This window comes from Tachypleus tridentatus, chromosome 4 (assembly GCF_004210375.1).
Source record: "Tachypleus tridentatus isolate NWPU-2018 chromosome 4, ASM421037v1, whole genome shotgun sequence".
NCBI lineage: Eukaryota > Metazoa > Arthropoda > Merostomata > Xiphosura > Limulidae > Tachypleus > Tachypleus tridentatus.
In genome coordinates this window covers 963,969-989,524 of record NC_134828.1, presented here as the reverse complement: position 1 = coordinate 989,524, position 25,556 = coordinate 963,969, and the positions used below count along the sequence as shown (strand labels likewise).

The following is a 25,556-nucleotide window of genomic DNA, read 5'->3' as shown; positions in this document are numbered from 1 at the left end:
TTACATATATCCCATTTCTAGCTTTTACATTTGAATTATTTTTATGGCCATAAAAATATATACATAAAAATCAAAAACTATATTACTTACCTTTGACTTCCTGCATATTATTTTCAGTTGTCAATGAAGTTTTATAATTTTTTTTAAATAATAATACACAAAATTGTTACTTAGTTAAATAATGTGCTTAAAGATAGTAAAATACACTAAATGGTGCCATGTAACTATAAGAATTTAACTTGCTTTCTAACTAGGACAAGAGAGGTTTAAGGTAACTTTCTTACCTGCTCAATATGAATACAATGAGATAGATATCCAAACTGAAGACAAAACTGGCAATACTTTGTACTAAAAACAAAATGAAGCCGTACCTTTCTATTGGCTATAGATGATACAATATAAAACTTCTGAAAGAATTACTGACAATTGGTGAAAGAAATGAGATGAAAGGTGCGCAAGGTTATTGGATCTGATTTGCTACTTATAACTCTGTGAATAAATAAGATTAACTACAGAACGTGCCAAATGATGTGACTATAAACTGACAAGCAAATGCATCATACGGTGCAGTTGTAAGCTAACAAGTAATTGTAAAACACATGATATCGTGTGCTTTAATTTCTTTCGTGCAACAGCCTGTGTAACACAACCCAACTGATTACTAAATGTTAATTGATTGATAATTTCTGCTGATATCACTGACTCACTCATTAATAGACTAGTATATTGTATTCTAGTCAAGTTCTACTATAAAAGTCTACTGGTATCTTGTATTCTAGTCAAGTCCTGCTATAAAAGTCTACTGGTATCTTGTATTCTAGTCAAGTCCTGCTATAAAAGTCAGTTTGTGTCTTGTATTCTAGTCAAGTTCTGCTATAAAAGTCAGTTTGTGTCTTGTATTCTAGTCAAGTTCTGCTATAAAAGTCTACTGGTATCTTGTATTCTAGTCAAGTTCTGCTATAAAAGTCTGCTGGTATCTTGTATTCTAGTCAAGTTCTGCTATAAAAGTCTGCTGGTATCTTGTATTCTAGTCAAGTTCTGCTATAAAAGTCTACTGGTATCTTGTATTCTAGTCAAGTTCTGCTATAAAAGTCTACTGGTATCTTGTATTCTAGTCAAGTCCTGCTATAAAAGTCAGTTTGTGTCTTGTATTCTAGTCAAGTTCTGCTATAAAAGTCAGTTTGTGTCTTGTATTCTAGTCAAGTTCTGCTATAAAAGTCTGCTGGTATCTTGTATTCTAGTCAAGTCCTGCTATAAAAGTCTGCTGGTATCTTGTATTCTAGTCAAGTTCTGCTATAAAAGTCTGCTGGTATCTTGTATTCTAGTCAAGTCCTGCTATAAAAGTCTGCTGGTATCTTGTATTCTAGTCAAGTTCTGCTATAAAAGTCTGCTGGTATCTTGTATTCTAGTCAAGTCCTGCTATAAAAGTCAGTTTGTGTCTTGTATTCTAGTCAAGTTCTGCTATAAAAGTCAGTTTGTGTCTTGTATTCTAGTCAAGTTCTGCTATAAAAGTCTGCTGGTATCTTGTATTCTAGTCAAGTCCTGCTATAAAAGTCTGCTGGTATCTTGTATTCTAGTCAAGTTCTGCTATAAAAGTCTACTGGTATCTTGTATTCTAGTCAAGTTCTGCTATAAAAGTCTACTGGTATCTTGTATTCTAGTCAAGTCCTGCTATAAAAGTCAGTTTGTGTCTTGTATTCTAGTCAAGTTCTGCTATAAAAGTCAGTTTGTGTCTTGTATTCTAGTCAAGTTCTGCTATAAAAGTCTGCTGGTATCTTGTATTCTAGTCAAGTCCTGCTATAAAAGTCTACTGGTATCTTGTATTCTAGTCAAGTCCTGCTATAAAAGTCTGCTGGTATCTTGTATTCTAGTCAAGTTCTGCTATAAAAGTCAGTTTGTGTCTTGTATTCTAGTCAAGTTCTGCTATAAAAGTCTACTGGTATCTTGTATTCTAGTCAAGTTCTGCTATAAAAGTCTGCTGGTATCTTGTATTCTAGTCAAGTTCTGCTATAAAAGTCTGCTGGTATCTTGTATTCTAGTCAAGTTCTGCTATAAAAGTCTACTGGTATCTTGTATTCTAGTCAAGTTCTGCTATAAAAGTCTACTGGTATCTTGTATTCTAGTCAAGTTCTGCTATAAAAGTCAGTTTGTGTCTTGTATTCTAGTCAAGTTCTGCTATAAAAGTCTGCTGGTATCTTGTATTCTAGTCAAGTCCTGCTATAAAAGTCTACTGGTATCTTGTATTCTAGTCAAGTCCTGCTATAAAAGTCTGCTGGTATCTTGTATTCTAGTCAAGTTCTGCTATAAAAGTCTGCTGGTATCTTGTATTCTAGTCAAGTTCTGCTATAAAAGTCTGCTGGTATCTTGTATTTTAGTCAAGTTCTGCTATAAAAGTTTACTGGTATCTTGTATTCTAGTCAAGTTCTCCTTTTAAAGTCAGTTTATGTCTTGTATTTTAGCCAAGTTCTTCTTATAATAGATAATTAATATTTATGTTATAAACTATATATTTTATAAACTACCTAATTATATTTTACAAACACTCTCACCCCAACTCTGAAAGTCCCATTTTAATTCCATATAAAAATCTCCCATCTGATTCAATGCTCGTACTAAATCAGGTCTTCTCATTTCCATAGCTTCTCTAGACTGTTGTTTAAGCTTCCTTAGAAGAGAAGTAACTGTTAAAAAATAAGTGTTATAAGTGTTATCTTCTACACTACATTAATGTTTATGATTCAGTTTATTTCCTTATTCTATATTTAGTAAAACAGAACATTTTTTCTCTTTAATGTTGCAGAATAGTTTCTCTTTCCTTTCAACCTGTGTAACAACTCTCTAGAATATATTTCTATAACAATGTTAGATTGTTATTTTCCTCAGCTCATAAACAGGTATTGTTACTGAACTTCCAGTAATCCTATATTTTTATAAAATCTTAAGTGTTTCTTATATTCCATGAGAAAAGTGAAACCAATAAAGTACACAGTGTGAAAGAGACTTTAAATCTAGAAAAATGTAATATTTCTGCTACTCTAAATGTTCATAGGTGAAACCAAATAAAATAAAAAGACACTATTCATTATCATCTGTCAGGCCCAACTAGAGCCAAGGAAAAAACACTATTCATTATCATCTGTCAGGTCCAACTATAGCTAAGAAAAGACACTAATCAGTATCATCTGTCAGGTCCAACTATAGCCAAGGAAAAAACACTATTCACTATCATCTGTCAGGTCCAACTATAGCTACGGAAAAGACACTATTCACTATCATCTGTCAGGTCCAACTATAGCCAAGGAAAAGACACTAATCACTATCATCTGTCAGGTCCAACTATAGCCAAGGAAAAAACACTATTCACTATCATCTGTCAGGTCCAACTATAGCTACGGAAAAGACACTATTCACTATCATTTGTCAGGTCCACCTATAGCTAAGGAAAAGACACTATTCACTATCATCTGTCAGGTCCAACTATAGCTAAGGAAAAGACACTATTCACTATCATCTGTCAGGTCCAACTATAGCCAAGGAAAAGACACTATTCACTATCATCTGTCAGGTCCAACTATAGCTAAGGAAAAAACACTATTCACTATCATCTGTCAGGTCCAAGTATAACTAAGGAAAAGGCACTATTCACTATCATCTGTCAGGTCCAACTATAGCCAAGGAAAAGACACTATTCACTATCATCTGTCAGGTCCAACTATAGCTAAGGAAAAGACACTATTCACTATCATCTGTCAGGTCCAACTATAGCTAAGAAAAAGGCACTATTCACTATCATCATCAGATTCAACTTTAGCCAACTAAAAGACACTATTCACTATTATGGTCCAGGAAAAGACACTATTTGCAGAGATGCCAACTATTACAAATGACTGAGCATAATGATTGTAGATAGAGCCCTTTCACAGTTTTAGTCCTTTTAGATTTGCCAGAAACAAGACAATCTGGTGAACGAGGCCTCTTTTTTTCCATCTTGTGAACGATCGCACTGGTGTTTCTATGCTGCTTAGAAAATGAGAAATACCCATCTATGTGAGCACTGATTGGCTGACAAGCACTGATGATGTAACTACGTATTCCCCCACGTACGCAGTATGGAGAAGCACCTAACTCAAACTATTGGTAGACTTCGGAAATACAAATATTTTTTATTATTTCAAGCACAAACATGATTATCGCAAGTAACAATTTGGACTATGTCTTTTATTTATTACCAAAATTTATTTGTAACTCACTAGAAATTTTCTTTTCACCCCTTTCAAGTCCTGAGGGAACAATTTATCACTTTAGTGTATAGGCCTATATAATATATAATAATTTGGGAGTTGCAACAAGTTGTAATATTTGTCTGTATGAGCCTATAGTCATAATGTATACACCAAAATCATAATGGTTAGCATCTCTGTATTCACTATCATCTATCAAGTCCAGCTAAAGCCAAGGAAAAAGCACTATTTAATACCATCTGTCACATGACTAAATTCAATGAAGAGTCATTGATAAGTATATAAAATATGTATTTCTTAAAACCAAAAAGATCTATTTAATCAATATATTAACTGTTTACCTGTCTATAATTTTGAAAATATATTTTGATTACTATAACATAATATTTAAACTACTAAACTAACTAGTTTAAACAGTTTTAAATCTAATAATTTTATCAACAATTCAACTGTTACTTCCTGAGAAAAAATGATGTAGAAATTTGAAAACCAGAATAGACATGTTGAACTAGGTTACCAAAGTTACATCTTAGGAATGAATGTAAGTAAGACTTCTTTAAGTTTCAGCTTTAAACTTGCTTAAATTTAGATTTTTCAAAGAATCTTGAATATTTAACTTAATAGACATGTTTCCAAACATCTAATCTGTGGACACAAAACAAACAGAATATTTAATATATTTATGATAACCAATTTAAATAGTATACATCTTAGAAATCAGCATTATTTATTTGTATTTCTCTATAGATATAGAATGCTCAGTCAACATCTATAGGAATTTTATAGTTATATATATATATATAAAAAGGTAAGTTTGAAAATTTCAATATTATGTTCTATAAATATGGACACAGTTTCCAAAGGTTTAAAACATACTTTTCTTGAGAACAAGATGCTCTAATGAGACCGTTTTTAAAACAAACTTATCTTTTCCAACACACTTCTACAAAAAAATGCCCACATATTTTTTTAAAAACTAATTCATAAAAATCTGAAATACAAGTTGTCTGGCTGACATCTGAGCAGATTTAAAAATAAAATCTACTCAAAAATACAATACAGTATCCAATCAAATCCCAGAAAACAACTCAAAAATACAATACAGTATCCAATCAAATCACAGAAAACAACTCAAAAATACAATACAGTATCCAATCAAATCACAGAAAACATTTCTCCTTTTGTAACATCTACACTCAGCATCCACATATCACATGTATGTAAATGTGCTACTCTGGACTAATTTCAAGCAATCAATGCAATTAAATATTAACTACTCATGCCGATTGTTTCTTATCTGTGCTGACAGATACATCAACGCTATAGCCACAAAAACACTATTGGCATAATATTGTTACAACACTAACACATTTCAAAAATAGCAACAACTTTTTAAATATTAGTTTAATTACAAAATTGTCAGTTGTTGTTTGAGGTGGTCCACCCCTCCCAATAAATGATTAGTGCTATCTGTTTTACAGAATACAGTAATTAAGTTATGTCAGAAGTGGAGGTTACTTGGTTTGTTAATATTCATTATTTAATACATCTGCTATACATCCCAAACAAATGTCAGGCTAAACTTGTCATATCCTTCTCTGGCTCAAGATCTAGACTAATGAGTACATAATAAAAGTGATGTACTGAGTGACATAGTATGTTACATTTCACTGTGTGTCTCTTAATAATCATTAAAAATATCCACAAACAGGATTCAGAGGTGGGCAAGAAGAAGATAGCAATGGATTACAGAGAACTAGTTCAAATATTATATAATGTCAGGCAAATACACATAGAGCATAATGGGAAAGGTGGATTAGAAAAAACATTTTGTTAAAAGTACTGGAGAGAGAAATCTAACTAATCGGTTATATTTCCAGATATAGAAGAGTATAACAGACTTACTAGTTTGTCTATTTCCAAAACTAATAGCCTCTGCTAATGGACTCCATCCTAAAGCATTCTTTATTTTGACTGATGCACCATGGGACAGTAAAAGCTGTATACATTCTGCAAATATATCACTTAATTTACAATTAAAATTCATTATGATACTAACAAACAATTAAAATAATTTACAATATACACAAATAATTAAAATACATTATGATACTAACAAACAATTAAAATAATTTATGATATACACAAATAATTAAAATACATTATGATACTAACAAACAATTAAAATAATAATATACACAAATAATTAAAATACATTATGATACTAACAAACAATTAAAATAATTTATAATATACACAAATAATTAAAATACATTATGATACTAACAAACAATTAAAATAATAATATACACAAATAATTAAAATACATTATGATACTAACAAACAATTAAAATAATTTATGATATACACAAATAATTAAAATACATTATGATACTAACAAACAATTAAAATAATAATATACACAAATAATTAAAATACATTATGATACTAACAAACAATTAAAATAATAATATACACAAATAATTAAAATACATTATGATACTAACAAACAATTAAAATAATAATATACACAAATAATTAAAATACATTATGATACTAACAAACAATTGTACTGAGAAGTAAAATATGTTTTAAAGATTGATTTTGTTCTATGTTTTTCATTACACACACATATTATAATGGAAATATACAAGCAATATACACACAAGATTCAAGAATGAGTAATGGAAACTAGATTGTAAGTTTATTGATAGTAAGATGTATAATACTCTCACAATTACTGTACAAGTTCTTTGTCTCAAAGCTGTACACATCACTGTCATACTACTGTACATCTCACCAACATTGTTATACAGTCTAAGCTGTTCTGTATAATCCTCTGTAAATTAGCCAACATGTTTGACCTTTTCTTTCTTTTCTTCCGTAAGTCCATATAGCCTCAAGAATATTCATATTGGTACTTCATGCAAGCCAAGTTATGAATATGAGTATTCCATTGGACTCTTTATCACCAAAATATCATTTCTCCATATTTGTCACATGCTTGGAATCACTATTTTGCTGGAAGATTAACATAAAATTACATGAAAGATCAAAACCTGCCGATACTCATCAGTAGTGTTGTTTTTTGCCACACATTTACAACTTGAATTAATCTAAAAAGATCACACATGTCCAGCTTTTGTCAGTTCACTGTTCCTGGTCAAACCTTTCTGGTTGGGATGCCTCTTCTCATCACTGATGGATAAGTTCCTACACATCCAGAGACCACATCACATTAATGTGCAGCAGATTTTTCTCGAAGTAACGTTCACACTTGTAGTAACATAATTGGAAAGATCTGTATTGAACCATTGTTTGTTTCATAAATAACATGCCCCGAGCTACTTAACATCACTTCTATACTGCTACTTTGACCACTACTGTTTTAACAGTGCCACCTACACTTGTCTTACGTATAACTCTTACTAAAACACACACCTTCTTCACAATATATTGCATGAGATATTCTTGACCAACCAAAACACTGATTTCTACACATATTTGATGCAGCATTTCAATCCTAAGAACCATGACTATATTTTACTACAACTGTCTCAACTTTTATAGGCTTTATATTGGTGTTACTTTCTGAATTGGCCAAAAGCTGCATTTCATTCAATTTTGGCTTTCAATCAAAGAAAACTGACAAATAAGTTTTACTGAATAATTAAAAATTGTTACAGATATAGCAAAACATACATCAACCCATGCCTAAGCTTGGCCTGATTATATTCCCATGTTAGTTTTAAAAGTCAATTCTGAGAGGTAAAAATCTGAATAATATTTTTATTTCTACACTAACACTGTTGGTAAAGGCAACACAAATTACTACAAGCAACGGTAAGTATAACCATCAGAAATATAAACTAACAGTGTTGATAAAGGCAACACAAGTTACTACAAGCAACACACATTACTAAAAGCACCAGTAAGTATAACCATCAGAAATATAAACTAACAGTGTTGGTAAAGGCAACACAAGCTACTACAAGCAACAATAAGTATAACCATCAGAAATATAAACTAACAGTGTTGGTAAAGGCAACACAAGCTACTACAAGCAACAATAAGTATAACCATCAGAAATATAAACTAACAGTGTTGGTAAAGGCAACACAAGCTACTACAAGCAACAATAAGTATAACCATCAGAAATATAAACTAACAGTGTTGATAAAGGCAACACAAGTTACTACAAGCAACAGTAAGTATAACCATCAGAAATATAAACTAACAGTGTTGGTAAAGGCAACACAAGCTACTACAAGCAACACAAGTTACTACAAGCAACAGTAAGTATAACCATCAGAAATATAAACTAACAGTGTTGGTAAAGGCAACACAAGCTACTACAAGCAACAGTAAGTATAACCATCAGAAATATAAACTAACAGTGTTGGTAAAGGCAACACAAGCTACTACAAGCAACACAAGTTACTACAAGCAACAGTAAGTATAACCATCAGAAATATAAACTAACAGTGTTGGTAAAGGCAACACAAGCTACTACAAGCAACAGTAAGTATAACCATTAGAAATATAAACTAACAGTGTTGGTAAAGGCAACACAAGTTACTACAAGCAACAGTAAGTATAACCATCAGAAATATAAACTAACAGTGTTGGTAAAGGCAACACAAGCTACTACAAGCAACACAAGTTACTACAAGCAACAGTAAGTATAACCATTAGAAATATAAACTAACAGTGTTGGTAAAGGTAACACAAGTTACTACAAGCAACAGTAAGTATAACCATCAGAAATATAAACTAACAGTGTTGGTAAAGGCAACACAAGCTACTACAAGCAACACAAGTTACTACAAGCAACAGTAAGTATAACCATCAGAAATATAAACTAACAGTGTTGGTAAAGGCAACACAAGCTACTACAAGCAACACAAGTTACTACAAGCAACAGTAAGTATAACCATTAGAAATATAAACTAACAGTGTTGGTAAAGGCAACACAAGTTACTACAAGCAACAGTAAATATAACCATTAGAAATATAAACTAACAGTGTTGGTAAAGGTAACACAAGTTACTACAAGCAACAGTAAGTATAACCATTAGAAATATAAACTAACAGTGTTGGTAAAGGCAACACAAGTTACTACAAGCAACAGTAAGTATAACCATTAGAAATATAAACTAACAGTGTTGGTAAAGGCAACACAAGTTACTACAAGCAACAGTAAGTATAACCATTAGAAATATAAACTAACAGTGTTGGTAAAGGCAACACAAGTTCCTAAAAGCAACAGTAAGTATAACCATTAGAAATATAAACTAACAGTGTTGGTAAAGGCAACACAAGCTACTACAAGCAACAATAAGTATAACCATCAGAAATATAAACTAACAGTGTTGATAAAGGCAACACAAGTTACTACAAGCAACAGTAAGTATAACCATTAGAAATATAAACTAACAGTGTTGGTAAAGGTAACACAAGTTCCTAAAAGCAACAGTAAGTATAACCATTAGAAATATAAACTAACAGTGTTGGTAAAGGCAACACAAGTTCCTAAAAGCAACAGTAAGTATAACCATTAGAAATATAAACTAACAGTGTTGGTAAAGGCAACACAAGCTACTACAAGCAACAATAAGTATAACCATCAGAAATATAAACTAACAGTGTTGATAAAGGCAACACAAGTTACTACAAGCAACAGTAAGTATAACCATCAGAAATATAAACTAACAGTGTTGGTAAAGGCAACACAAGCTACTACAAGCAACACAAGTTACTACAAGCAACAGTAAGTATAACCATTAGAAATATAAACTAACAGTGTTGGTAAAGGCAACACAAGTTACTACAAGCAACAGTAAATATAACCATTAGAAATATAAACTAACAGTGTTGGTAAAGGTAACACAAGTTACTACAAGCAACAGTAAGTATAACCATTAGAAATATAAACTAACAGTGTTGGTAAAGGTAACACAAGTTCCTAAAAGCAACAGTAAGTATAACCATTAGAAATATAAACTAACAGTGTTGGTAAAGGCAACACAAGTTACTACAAGCAACAGTAAGTATAACCATTAGAAATATAAACTAACAGTGTTGGTAAAGGCAACACAAGTTACTACAAGCAACAGTAAGTATAACCATTAGAAATATAAACTAACAGTGTTGGTAAAGGCAACACAAGTTCTAAAAGCAACAGTAAGTATAACCATTAGAAATATAAACTAACAGTGTTGGTAAAGGCAACACAAGTTACTACAAGCAACAATAAGTATAACCATTAGAAATATAAACTAACAGTGTTGGTAAAGGCAACACATGTTACTACAAGCAACAGTAAGTATAACCATTAGAAATATAAACTAACAGTGTTGGTAAAGGTAACACAAGTTCCTAAAAGCAACAGTAAGTATAACCATTAGAAATATAAACTAACAGTGTTGGTAAAGGCAACACAAGTTACTACAAAGCAACAGTAAGTATAACCATTAGAAATATAAACTAACAGTGTTGGTAAAGGCAACACAAGTTACTACAAGCAACAGTAAATATAACCATTAGAAATATAAACTAACAGTGTTGGTAAAGGTAACACAAGTTACTACAAGCAACAGTAAGTATAACCATTAGAAATATAAACTAACAGTGTTGGTAAAGGTAACACAAGTTCCTAAAAGCAACAGTAAGTATAACCATTAGAAATATAAACTAACAGTGTTGGTAAAGGCAACACAAGTTCCTAAAAGCAACAGTAAGTATAACCATTAGAAATATAAACTAACAGTGTTGGTAAAGGCAACACAAGTTACTACAAGCAACAGTAAGTATAACCATTAGAAATATAAACTAACAGTGTTGGTAAAGGCAACACAAGTTACTACAAGCAACAGTAAATATAACCATTAGAAATATAAACTAACAGTGTTGGTAAAGGCAACACAAGTTACTACAAGCAACAGTAAGTATAACCATTAGAAATATAAACTAACAGTGTTGGTAAAGGCAACACAAGTTACTACAAGCAACAGTAAGTATAACCATTAGAAATATAAACTAACAGTGTTGGTAAAGGCAACACAAGTTACTACAAGCAACAGTAAATATAACCATTAGAAATATAAACTAACAGTGTTGGTAAAGGCAACACAAGTTACTACAAGCAACAGTAAGTATAACCATTAGAAATATAAACTAACAGTGTTGGTAAAGGCAACACAAGTTACTACAAGCAACAGTAAGTATAACCATTAGAAATATAAACTAACAGTGTTGGTAAAGGCAACACAAGTTCCTAAAAGCAACAGTAAGTATAACCATTAGAAATATAAACTAACAGTGTTGGTAAAGGCAACACAAGTTACTACAAGCAACAGTAAATATAACCATTAGAAATATAAACTAACAGTGTTGGTAAAGGCAACACAAGTTACTACAAGCAACAGTAAGTATAACCATTAGAAATATAAACTAACAGTGTTGGTAAAGGCAACACAAGTTCCTAAAAGCAACAGTAAGTATAACCATTAGAAATATAAACTAACAGTGTTTGTAAAGGCAACACAAGTTACTACAAGCAACAGTAAGTATAACCATTAGAAATATAAACTAACAGTGTTGGTAAAGGTAACACAAGTTCCTAAAAGCAACAGTAAGTATAACCATCAGAAATATAAACTAACAGTGTTGGTAAAGGCAACACAAGTTACTACAAGCAACAGTAAGTATAACCATTAGAAATATAAACTAACAGTGTTGGTAAAGGCAACACAAGTTACTACAAGCAACAGTAAGTATAACCATTAGAAATATAAACTAACAGTGTTGGTAAAGGCAACACAGGTTACTACAAGCAACAGTAAGTATAACCATCAGAAATATAAACTAACAGTGTTGGTAAAGACAACACAAGTTACTAAAAGCAACAGTAAGCATAACCATCAGAAATATAAACTAACAGTGTTGGTAAAGGCAACACAAGTTACTACAAGCAACAGTAAGTATAACCATTAGAAATATAAACTAACAGTGTTGGTAAAGGCAACACAAGTTACTACAAGCAACAGTAAGTATAACCATTAGAAATATAAACTAACAGTGTTGATAAAGGCAACACAAGTTACTACTAAGCAACAGTAAGTATAACCATCAAATATAAACTAACAGTGTTGATAAAGGCAACACAAGTTACTACAAGCAACAGTAAGTATAACCATCAGAAATATAAACTAACAGTGTTGGTAAAGGCAACACAAGCTACTACAAGCAACACAAGTTACTACAAGCAACAGTAAGTATAACCATTAGAAATATAAACTAACAGTGTTGGTAAAGGCAACACAAGTTACTACAAGCAACAGTAAATATAACCATTAGAAATATAAACTAACAGTGTTGGTAAGGTAACACAAGTTACTACAAGCAACAGTAAGTATAACCATTAGAAATATAAACTAACAGTGTTGGTAAAGGTAACACAAGTTCTAAAGCAACAGTAAGTATAACCATTAGAAATATAAACTAACAGTGTTGGTAAAGGCAACACAAGTTACTACAAGCAACAGTAAGTATAACCATTAGAAATATAAACTAACAGTGTTGGTAAAGGCAACACAAGTTACTACAAAGCAACAGTAAGTATAACCATTAGAAATATAAACTAACGGTGTTGGTAAAGGCAACACAAGTTACTACAAGCAACAGTAAGTATAACCATTAGAAATATAAACTAACAGTGTTGGTAAAGGCAACACAAGTTACTACAAGCAACAGTAAATATAACCATTAGAAATATAAACTAACAGTGTTGGTAAAGGCAACACAAGTTACTACAAGCAACAGTAAGTATAACCATTAGAAATATAAACTAACAGTGTTGGTAAAGGCAACACAAGTTCCTAAAAGCAACAGTAAGTATAACCATTAGAAATATAAACTAACAGTGTTGGTAAAGGCAACACAAGTTACTACAAACAACAGTAAGTATAACCATTAGAAATATAAACTAACAGTGTTGGTAAAGGTAACACAAGTTCCTAAAAGCAACAGTAAGTATAACCATTAGAAATATAAACTAACAGTGTCGGTAAAGGCAACACAAGTTACTACAAGCAACAGTAAGTATAACCATTAGAAATATAAACTAACAGTGTTGGTAAAGGCAACACAGGTTACTACAAGCAACAGTAAGTATAACCATCAGAAATATAAACTAACAGTGTTGGTAAGAGACAACACAAGTTACTAAAAGCAACAGTAAGCATAACCATCAGAAATATAAACTAACAGTGTTGGTAAAGGCAACACAAGTTACTACAAGCAACAGTAAGTATAACCATTAGAAATATAAACTAACAGTGTTGGTAAAGGCAACACAAGTTACTACTAAAGCAACAGTAAGTATAACCATTAGAAATATAAACTAACAGTGTTGGTAAAGGCTACACAAGTTACTACAAGCAACAGTAAGTATAACCATTAGAAATATAAACTAACAGTGTTGGTAAAGGCAACACAAGTTACTACAAGCAACAGTAAGTATAACCATTGAAATATAAACTAACAGTGTCGGTAAAGGCAACACAAGTTACTACAAGCAACAGTAAGTATAACCATTAGAAATATAAACTAACAGTGTCGGTAAAGGCAACACAAGTTACTACAAGCAACAGTAAGTATAACCATTAGAAATATAAACTAACAGTGTTGGTAAAGGCAACACAAGTTACTACAAGCAACAGTAAGTATAACCATTAGAAATATAAACTAACAGTGTTGGTAAAGGCAACACAAGTTACTACAAGCAACAGTAAGTATAACCATTAGAAATATAAACTAACAGTGTTGGTAAAGGCAACACAAGTTACTACAAGCAACAGTAAATATAACCATTAGAAATATAAACTAACAGTGTTGGTAAAGGCAACACAAGTTACTACAAGCAACAGTAAGTATAACCATCAGAAATATAAACTAACAGTGTTGGTAAAGGCAACACAAGTTCCTAAAAGCAACAGTAAGTATAACCATTAGAAATATAAACTAACAGTGTTGGTAATGGCAACACAAGTTACTACAAGCAATAGTAAGTATAACCATTAGAAGTATAAATTAACAGTGTTGGTAAAGGCAACACAAGTTACTATAAGCAACAGTAAGTATAACCATTAGAAGTATAAACTAACAGTGTTGGTAGAGGCAACACAAGTTACTACAAGCAACAGTAAGTATAACCATCAGAAATACATTCTTAGTTTGAACTATTTATTCCTTAAATTTTTAGCAAGTGGAAAAAGTGTTGTATTATAATAATGTGATATATGTGGGTGAATTAGATGCTCTGAAGTAATTATGAGATTAATTTACAATTGCCAAAGGTTGCATTTATTTAAAGCCAGATGAAAAGATTCATTATTTCTTAGTTAAATTACTAAATGATTCAATCTAAAATCAGTAAGAGAAATGGATAGTTATTGATACTGATGTCACATTATAACTACCAGTAGTTAAACTGCTTGTTAACTTATGTGGAAGTATCTAAATCTGACCCTAGTCACCAGTAAACAAGAACCTGTATTTTCATTCTTCACTCACTATACAGCTTTTCCCACTACACATAATCTGTTGTAAAGAATACTGTCACAGTTGAACTGTTTAATCAGAGTAACTTTCTTTCTTGTCACTTATACTGGTTGGTGGTGCCACCTATGATTATTTCTCCTATCAAAGGCTTAACCCAAGCCAGTAATGTAACTTTCTCTAATGTATCTTTTTAAAATTCAGTATATATAAAAAGAATAGTTCAAAATAATCACCACATGACACTGAATGTCCTGTAAACTTTTAGTATTTTAATATTACATCTTTCTTATGAGCTGTGTTAGGGGTGGAGATTATACTTGAATATCACATTATCATGATTTATACATATAAAACCAAACAATTAACACAATCTTCCTGGTAGGCCTGTTCTATAAGAGAATCTTAAAGAGTCTATATTAACTTTGTAGGCCTAATGAAAATGTAAAACACAACATAAACAGTGTAACTAAACATAAAATGTGAACATGCTTTTTTTTTTTGCTAAAAACCAACTATCACTTTTCAACTCTTAGTTGTACATAATTATGTAACATTATCCTTCCTCAGTAAACAAAGATGGAGCATTTCTTGTGGCCTGTGTTATTAAAAACACTTACTACACCATGTGTACATGTAACATTCAAAGAACATTTTAATTAACATAGGTGAGGTTATATAACAAAAAGTTTACTTGATGCTGTTACATTCATGTTCCTGTCCCTAATCATCAGCAATGATAACCAACATTTATCATATTAGAAACACATCAATATACAATAATTAACACATAAAAGGAATTGGTCAATAAACATGTCTTTGCTACTAACTTTTGTGAAACATACCTTTATGTCCAAGCATGACAGCAAGATGAAGAGGTGTATTTCCTTTAAAAAGAAAACAATTTCAAAAATGTATTAAATATAATTAAAACAATACTACAAACTAAATATTATTATAATTAAAACAATACTACAAACTAAATATTATTATAATTAAAACAATACTACAAACTAAATATTATTATGATTAAAACAATACTACAAACTAAATATTATTATGATTAAAACAATACTACAAACTAAATATTATTATGATTAAAACAATACTACAAACTAAATATTATTATAATTAAAACAATACTACAAACTAAATATTATTATGATTAAAACAATACTACAAACTAAATATTATTATGATTAAAACAATACTACAAACTAAATATTATTATAATTAAAACAATACTACAAACTAAATATTATTATAATTAAAACAATACTACAAACTAAATATTAAATATAATTAAAACAATACTACAAACTAAATATTATTATAATTAAAACAATACTACAAACTAAATATTATTATGATTAAAACAATACTACAAACTAAATATTATTATAATTAAAACAATACTACAAACTAAATATTATTATAATTAAAACAATACTACAAACTAAATATTAAATATAATTAAAACAATACTACAAACTAAATATTATTATGATTAAAACAATACTACAAACTAAATATTATTATAATTAAAACAATACTACAAACTAAATATTAAATATAATTAAAACAATACTACAAACTAAATATTATTATGATTAAAACAATACTACAAACTAAATATTATTATAATTAAAACAATACTACAAACTAAATATTAAATATAATTAAAACAATACTACAAACTAAATATTATTATGATTAAAACAATACTACAAACTAAATATTATTATAATTAAAACAATACTACAAACTAAATATTATTATAATTAAAACAATACTACAAACTAAATATTATTATAATTAAAACAATACTACAAACTAAATATTATTATAATTAAAACAATACTACAAACTAAATATTATTATGAGTTAAAACAATACTACAAACTAAATATTATTATAATTAAAACAATACTACAAACTAAATATTATTATAATTAAAACAATACTACAAACTAAATATTAAATATAATTAAAACAATACTACAAACTAAATATTATTATGATTAAAACAATACTACAAACTAAATATTATTATAATTAAAACAATACTACAAACTAAATATTAAATATAATTAAAACAATACTACAAACTAAATATTATTATGATTAAAACAATACTACAAACTAAATATTATTATAATTAAAACAATACTACAAACTAAATATTATTATGATTAAAACAATACTACAAACTAAATATTATTATGATTAAAACAATACTACAAACTAAATATTATTATAATTAAAACAATACTACAAACTAAATATTATTATAATTAAAACAATACTACAAACTAAATATTATTATAATTAAAACAATACTACAAACTAAATATTATTATAATAAAAACAATACTACAAACTAAATATTATTATAATTAAAACAATACTACAAACTAAATATTATTATGATTAAAACAATACTACAAACTAAATATTAAATATAATTAAAACAATACTACAAACTAAATATTATTATAATTAAAACAATACTACAAACTAAATATTATTATGTGTTCAGTAACTAGAAATATTCCAACACGAAATTTCAACTCTTTAATTTTTTAGTCAATATTTATTTTTGTAGGTTAATCATAAACATACAAGCAAATATAAAACATGTCTAATCACAGTAACCATGGCTTGAATATAATTGTACACTACCAGAAAAAACACATTGTGAAATTAAAATATGGATCCTATATTCTGAAGAACCTACAGTATCATAGCCAAAAGTAAACCAATTACTTCATTCTGAAAAAGTAATCCTGACCTAACATGACCCTAACAGATATAAAGAAATCTATCATGAGCATGTTTCCTTAACTTTCTGTACTACTAGATTAACCAATATTTTACAGATTTTAATTATTGGTTAGGTGTGAAGTTTCTGAGATTCAAGCTAAAAGCCCAACAATAACTACACATTTAAAAAACACTTCCTTTATTCAGTGTATTGACACTACATGTTAAATGTATGAACTAATTGTTTATTTTCACATGAACCTAATTCTCCTATTCACAATTTGGTTTTTAAGACATTTTGATCTACCTTTAATTTAATATAATAGATGTCTTCCAGTACAGAAACTTAAGATTAAGTTACTTTTTTAACATATGAAAATCCATTATGAATTCAACATGATACTAAACTTGTAACAAGCTAAACATACAACAACATTCTCTTGGATTCTCTCTGTAACTTTTCATTAGGGCATACCATTAAAATTAACTTAAATACTTGTATTTCATCTGATAAAACTAGTGACGATTTTTGTCACAAATATTGTACAATTCAGTGAAATAAATTCACCACAAAAATAAACTGTACATGTTTATTTAACAAGATAACTTGAGATAGTAGGCTACTATGGTAATAGTACAAAAGTGAAAATCAAAGATAAATACAAAACACCCAAATTACTAATGTTTTAGTTTTTTTCTAACTCCATTATCAGTGTGAAAACATAACATATTAGTAACTTCAAGTACAAAAACACATTTTAAGTGAAAATAAACTGATACAGATAGAAGTTTAGAGGTTAAAAACATTTATATTTCAAAGAACAAGTTGTAAGAAACTATAGCAACATCTAAGTATGCTGATAAATCACATAACTTGAAGCTTACTCTACTGGGTAGTGTGTAGGAAGTACATGAGGGCTGCAAGACTTTTGTTACCCCCTTCGGTGATTCTTACATAGCTAGAGCTGATGACAATTAAAGACCTGTTTGTGTAAATATGTCTGAGTTAATAGCATCACATACTGTAGGGCTGTTATTAGTCCAAGTCCAATAGTTTTTGACTAATATAAAGTTATTCAGTAATAAGATATTTTGAGGAACAATAATCCATAATTAATATTAATTTTCTGTAACTTTTTCTTTATTAAAACAATCTACCTTAAGAAACATTGGTAACATTTGTAGCTTCTAATAAGTATGTTATATATTTAGTTAAAGCTAAACCTTAAGTAAAGTAAACAACCTTTAGGCATTACTGAAGCCATTTACGTAATAAAGCCACACCTTCATATTTATAAGTTGTGTACACATCACATTACACTAACAGAATTAGATATGTGTGAATTCACTTGGTCTGTATACAAAACTGAAAACTTCGGGGTTATGGCTAAACTACTACAACTATCTATGGCATTCAGATTTGATGTTCAATCCCTTCCCTTAGTAAAGAGTAGCCCAAATGTTGATGGTGAGTGCTGCTGACTGCCTTCCATTCAGGCTAACAGTTTAAAATAAGGACAGTAGGAAGGCAGTCTTAATACCATTTATCATATCTGAAAAATAAATAAATGTCCCCACAGGTCAAATGGTAAGTATGGTTGGTGAAAACCAGAATTGAACCCACCATCTTCAAATTACAAGACAACCACCAAATTACCAAAACATTCTGGCTCAAAGCTGTATAAACCTAAATTTGTTAAAAATATGATAATGAAAAATCATAATGGTAATAGTTCCATTACATAAATAGTCTGAATCATTCAAAACAGTAGTAACTAGAAATACCAATTTTGATTATATTTGACAGTCATGACACTATTACACTGGAGAAATCTGGATTAATTCAAAGTAATGTGAAATCATTATGTTAATAATTAGAAATAAATTTAATTAATTTGTTATTTTAATAACATTGATTGACTGAACTATAATTCTGATAATTAACAACTTGAACTAACACAAACTGATGTATCTGATGCTCACAGATAATATTTACTGATCATTTTATTCATCTACCTCTAATTATACAGGCTTAATTTCTTGAGAAAGACACTGAGTTGTTGGATTGGATTCACAAAATGGTAGATAAATTACAAATGGCTTTTAATTACAAAAATTCAAGATAATAATGTGGATTATCATAACTCAAATTATAATTTTTGTGGAAATAACCCTAACAGTGTCATGAAAAAAAAGGAAAAGTCAAAGACAGTAAAATTAAAGTATTCAAAGCTATTAAACTGTTCCAGTAAAAATACATCAAAATTAGGAAGGAGCTAGTTCACAAAATTGTTCATTCTGGTGTGATATAAAACTGTTAGTCACTTATTTCTTAAATAAAGTGAATATATGCATGAGACAAGTATGTTTTCACAAGAGACTCAATTGTAATGAAACTTTGTTAGGAACTTCACCTCATGATGTTCACAAACCAAAGTTTCATTCAACTCAAAGTTTAAATTGTGGGAATTTTATAAACAGAGATGGATATATATATATATATATATATATATATATAAGCTAATATCTGTATATATATATGTATATCTCTCTGTATATATATATATACAGAGAAAGAGAGTGGAAAACACGAGTTAACCAAAACAAACAGTTAATAAAGACATCCAGTAAAACTGTATCTTTCTGTGAAATGGATCAGTGTTCATATCTTCCACAATATTGTCAGGAAAATAAACAGTACATTAGTAAAGTCTACTGATGACTTTAAACACTTGGTTATTTACAGCTGTATTGAAGATGTGAAGATACTTCAGTGTGATTTGTTAAAATGTGAAAAAATTTAATTATAGTAAATGCATTGTAATGGTTCTAGACTATCATCATTAGAAATACACTAAGTTGCATGACTGAAGAAAAATTACTTGAGTGGAAGATTGACTTGTTAGAGGGTTACTAAGATGATACTTGAGTGGAAGATTGACTTGTTAGAGGGTTACTAAGATGATACTTGAGTGGAAGACTGACTTGTTAGAGGGTTACTAAGATGATACTTGAGTGGAAGACTGACTTGTTAGAGGGTTACTAAGATGATACTTGAGTAGAAGATTGACTTGTTAGAGGGTTACTAAGATGATACTTGAGTGGAAAATTGACTTGTTAAAAAGGATTTAGAGTGTTACTAAGATGATACTTGAGTGGAAGATTGACTTGTTAAAAAGGATTTAGAGTGTTACTAAGATGACTTCAGAAACAGATAGATTATCTTATAGGGATAATTTGGGTTCACTTAAATTATTTTCTTTTATTTAGTAATGGTAAGAGGCAATATTATTAATGTTTATGTGATTATCCAAGAAGACTAATGGTATAACAGCCCCTAATGTTGTTATGCTGAATTCATAGACAGCATATGCCACAACCATTTTATTCTTCTAATAGAGTGTCTGGATTATATAACTCATAATAGTACTTAACACAGGTTTATCTTTGAGGGAGATATCTTTGATTTCCTGAAAAGTAAATGACGGATAAAATTTCTCAAAGATGGGTGTGCAAGGGCAGTAATGAACTATATGGTTCTTTCTTGTTCCTATATTACAATCAAACTTACTTCCTGTACAGTGTGTTGTCAAAACATACTATAACTTATACTAACATTAATATACAGGATTTTGTTAGGCTTAATATTAAAATATAATTCCATGAAATGGGTTCAAACCATTAGAAATTAGGCTTTTGCGCTTATGCAAATACGAAAAAATTCTGATGAAATTTGTTATTAATATTTTACTAAGGTATAAACTCTGTTATTACTGTATAATTTTATACTATATTAATTCTGAAAAGAAAGGATTGCTATCATTTTTGTCAATTGGCAACTTGTTAGTTTTACTGTGTGACTATGTCACATTGTGTGTAAATTGTAAGTGTGAATTTATGACTGGAAATGCCTTCACTTTAATACTTAGTGTTAATGAGTCTTTAATAATATACTGTGGTACTGGTCTTACTAATTTTTGTATTTCTATTATACTGTAGTTAAGAATCATAATTCAACTGTAAGAACTGGCGAAAAGGAACATAAAACTTACCGTGTGTATCTTTTTGACACACATCATGTGTTCGTAATAATACTGCAACCTGTCTAACATCGCCTGCAAATGTTTTTCGTGTAATGGATATCTGCGAATTAAATCGTCCATTGTATAATTCTCACATTATCTCATTCTGACGAATTGCATAGTGCATAATTTGTTCACCAGATGCCACTTTCATAAAAATATCTTTTTGTTATTTATATTTTATTTATTTATTCATTTCTGTTCTTTCTTACATTATTAATGACGCTACTTTAGATTATTTACGACAGAAGCACAGTTTAATCTATTTCACATTTTGTTCACTATTTTATTTACTTTTTACTTTTTTTTGCTGACTTAAATATAAAGTGTTATATCTTGAGCATTTTGGAATATGTATAATCCAGCTTCAACAAACTATATTTAACAAGGTACACTACTAGGTACAAAAAATAAAAATTTAAACAGCTTATAAGAAGTAATTAAAATGTAGAATAAAGAATGAAATTAATTAACAGACAACCATATAAACAAAGGATCAGATAGTGCGACAATTATAACAATATTATACAAGTATTCAGAACAAACTTAATTGTAGTGAAGTTTTATTATTATTTAAAGTTGGGCGTTCATTTATAATTATAGACCCCCGCTGGAACAGCAGTGAATCTACGGTTTACAATGCTAAAATCAGGGGCTCGATTCCCCTCGATGGACTCAGCAGATAGTCCTATTATAAGAAAACACACATATGTTTATAACAGATAAACTTTCTTTAACCAAACGTTTAATATTGGATGATTCAAATGAAATGACTTTAGGCCCGGCATGGCCAGGTGGTTAAGGCACTCGACTCGTAATCTGAGGATCGCGGGTTCGAATCCCCGTCACACTAAACATGCCCGCCCTTTCAGCCGTAGGGACGTTATAATGTGCTGTCTATTCGTTGGTAACAGAGCAGGCCAAAAGTTGGCGGTGAGTGGTGATGACTAGTTGCCTTCCCTCTAGTCTTACACTGCTAAATTAGGGATGGCTAATGCAGGTAGCCCTCGTGTAACTTTGCACGAAATTCAAAACAAACCAAGCCAATGGCTTTAAAATTCGTAATCAAGATGGATCGGTCGGTGTTTTCACTGTGTGTGCGAATTGTAAAGTCTAGTAGCTTTGATAACTTTTTACTAGTTCTATTTGATACTTTCAATATGTTCGCATATGAATCATCCAACACTGAACTTATCATTTTGAAAAGTTTATCATATATATAAATTAACTCATAACTTTAAATAATAACACAGCTTCACCATAGATAAATCTGCCCTGAATATTGTTTCATTATCCTATTCTTTGTTTATCAGGTTACCTTTCAGTTTACTTTATATTTTTATTCTGTGTTTTAATTACTTTTATAAAAAGTTTCAATTTTTAAATTTGTGTAATAATTTACTCTGTGTAACGGATTTACATATCATGTATATATTTTAATATCGCCGTTTGTGTAAGTTAAATTTATATGTAGAAATGCATGTAACTTATACTGTTGAAGGTGTATTGCGAAATTTTCACCTATTTTCTAAATTTCTAGAAGATTCTTGAGCGTCAGAATCAACAATACATGCTTTACGAAAGTACTGGCGTATTGTTAGACCAACTGAAATTTCCTGAACATTTCTTTAACGTTTATAAACAGAGAGACAGATTATACAGTTGGTTTGCTACAATTACCTTATTTTAAACCTCGGAAGCTATAACTGTGATTAACGCTTATTAATCGGTAAACTACAGATATTTGACCATAAATTTAGAACATTATAAACCATTACAGCGGATTAACATCAGACTTTAGTATTTTTTACGAATACATCATATAACTTCAGCTGTGAGAAACTATTATAACTTTCTAGCTTCCTGTTAAATGAATTGTACCTATATCAACTAGAATTAACTAGCTCGTCCTGAACCCTCAACAAGATATTAAAGAAGTTCCGGATGAGAAAAAATATTTCAATATTATTTGTAAGTTCGTAATACTTTACTTTATAAATCACTATTTCTAATAACAATAATTACAAATAGTTTTATTACAAATTGAGTTTAATTTTAGACTATTTTAGATTGTAACATAATAAATTGAAGAAACATCAAAATAAATTATAATACGTAACATAGTAGTCCTCCGCTTGAACAGCGGTAAGTCAACGGATTTACAACGATAAAATCAAGGAGTTTGATTCCCTTCGGTAGACTTATTAGATAGCCCTCTGTGGCTTTACTATGATAAAACACACACACAAGTACACATAACTTAACAAACTGGGGAGATCATAATCGAATAAAATTCGGTCGAAATTCAAGTTTTAATTCAATTTATACCCATTATTGACAACAAGATTTGATCATGTCTGATGATCAAGGCTTCCTTGAATCATTCTCACTTGAACAACTAGAGAAATATATAAAAATAAATTGCCAAAATTTTAAAACTACAGGTTAAGAAATTAATGAGAAAAAATAAATAAAAATGTATATTACTGATATACCGATTGTTGTCTGAGAGAACATTATGGAAATACTCTAGTGTTCCAAGCAGCCAGTGAGAGTTTAGTGATAAAGATAAGTTAGAGAACCAGCTAGAACACAAGAAAATTGAGCTTGAACAAGCTCGTGTCGAAGCCGAGAAAGGAATTAGGCTGAAAGAAATGGAAATTAAACTCAAATCCGACCGATCAAGGCAAAACGACAACCTTTAACTTAATGGATATGTTAAAGTACCACCATTAAATGGCCCACCTTGAAATGGTCATTAATATTACAAAGTGTTTTAACTGGCAAAGCACAAGAAGCTTATGCCACTCTTTCTCTCTCTAGGGGATTGTGTGGATTGTGGTGAGGTTGAAGAACCTTAAAAAAAGAAAAGAAAACTCCCAGTGTGTCCACATATAGACACAGCGTCACCAGATTACATGATATTGTTGATTTGGTCACTGTGTTCGTGTCCACATATGGACATAGCTTCACCAGATTACATGATATTGTTGATTTGGTCATTGTGTTCGTGTCCACATATGGACATAGCTTTACCAGATTACATGATATTGTTGATTTGGTCACTGTGTTCGTGTCCACATATGGACATAGCTTCACCAGATTACATGATATTGTTGATTTGGTCATTGTGTTCGTGTCCACATATGGACATAGCTTCACCAGATTACATGATATTGTTGATTTGGTCACTGTGTTCGTGTCCACATATGGACATAGCTTCACCAGATTACATGATATTGTTGATTTGGTCACTGTGTTCGTGTCCACATATGGACATAGCTTCACCAGATTACATGATATTGTTGATTTGGTCACTGTGTTCGTGTCCACATATGGACATAGCTTCACCAGATTACATGATATTGTTGATTTGGTCACTGTGTTCGTGTCCACATATGTACATAACTTCACCAGATCACATGATATTGTTGATTTGGTCACTGTGTTCGTGTCCATATATATATATAGCTTCACCAGATTACATGATATTGTTGATTTGGTCACTATGTTCGTGTCCACATATGGACATAGCTTCACCAGATTACATGATATTGTTGATTTGGTCATTGTGTTCGTGTCCACATATAGACATAACTTCACCAGATCACATGATATTGTTGATTTGGTCACTGTGTTCGTGTCCACATATGGACATAGCTTCACCAGATTACATGATATTGTTGATTTGGTCACTGTGTTCGTGTCCACATATGTACATAACTTCACCAGATCACATGATATTGTTGATTTGGTCAGTGTGTTCGTGTCCATATATGTATATAGCTTCACCAGATTACATGATATTGTTGATTTGGTCACTATGTTCGTGTCCACATATGGACATAGCTTCACCAGATTACATGATATTGTTGATTTGGTCATTGTGTTCGTGTCCACATATGGACAT

The 25,556-nt window shown here is 30.2% G+C and overlaps 1 protein-coding gene across 1 annotated transcript in view; it reads right to left on the bottom strand.

The window, feature by feature from the left end:
• Positions 1 to 21,727, bottom strand: part of LOC143249995 (ankyrin repeat domain-containing protein 13C-like) — a 65,916-nt gene extending 44,189 nt beyond the window's left edge. The window contains 5 exon segments of the mRNA XM_076500629.1: positions 2,550 to 2,681; positions 6,147 to 6,251; positions 15,647 to 15,688; positions 21,617 to 21,691; positions 21,694 to 21,727. Of these exon segments, the coding sequence (XP_076356744.1) occupies positions 2,550 to 2,681; positions 6,147 to 6,251; positions 15,647 to 15,688; positions 21,617 to 21,691; positions 21,694 to 21,727 (388 nt within the window).
• Positions 21,728 to 25,556: the final 3,829 nt, after the last annotated feature.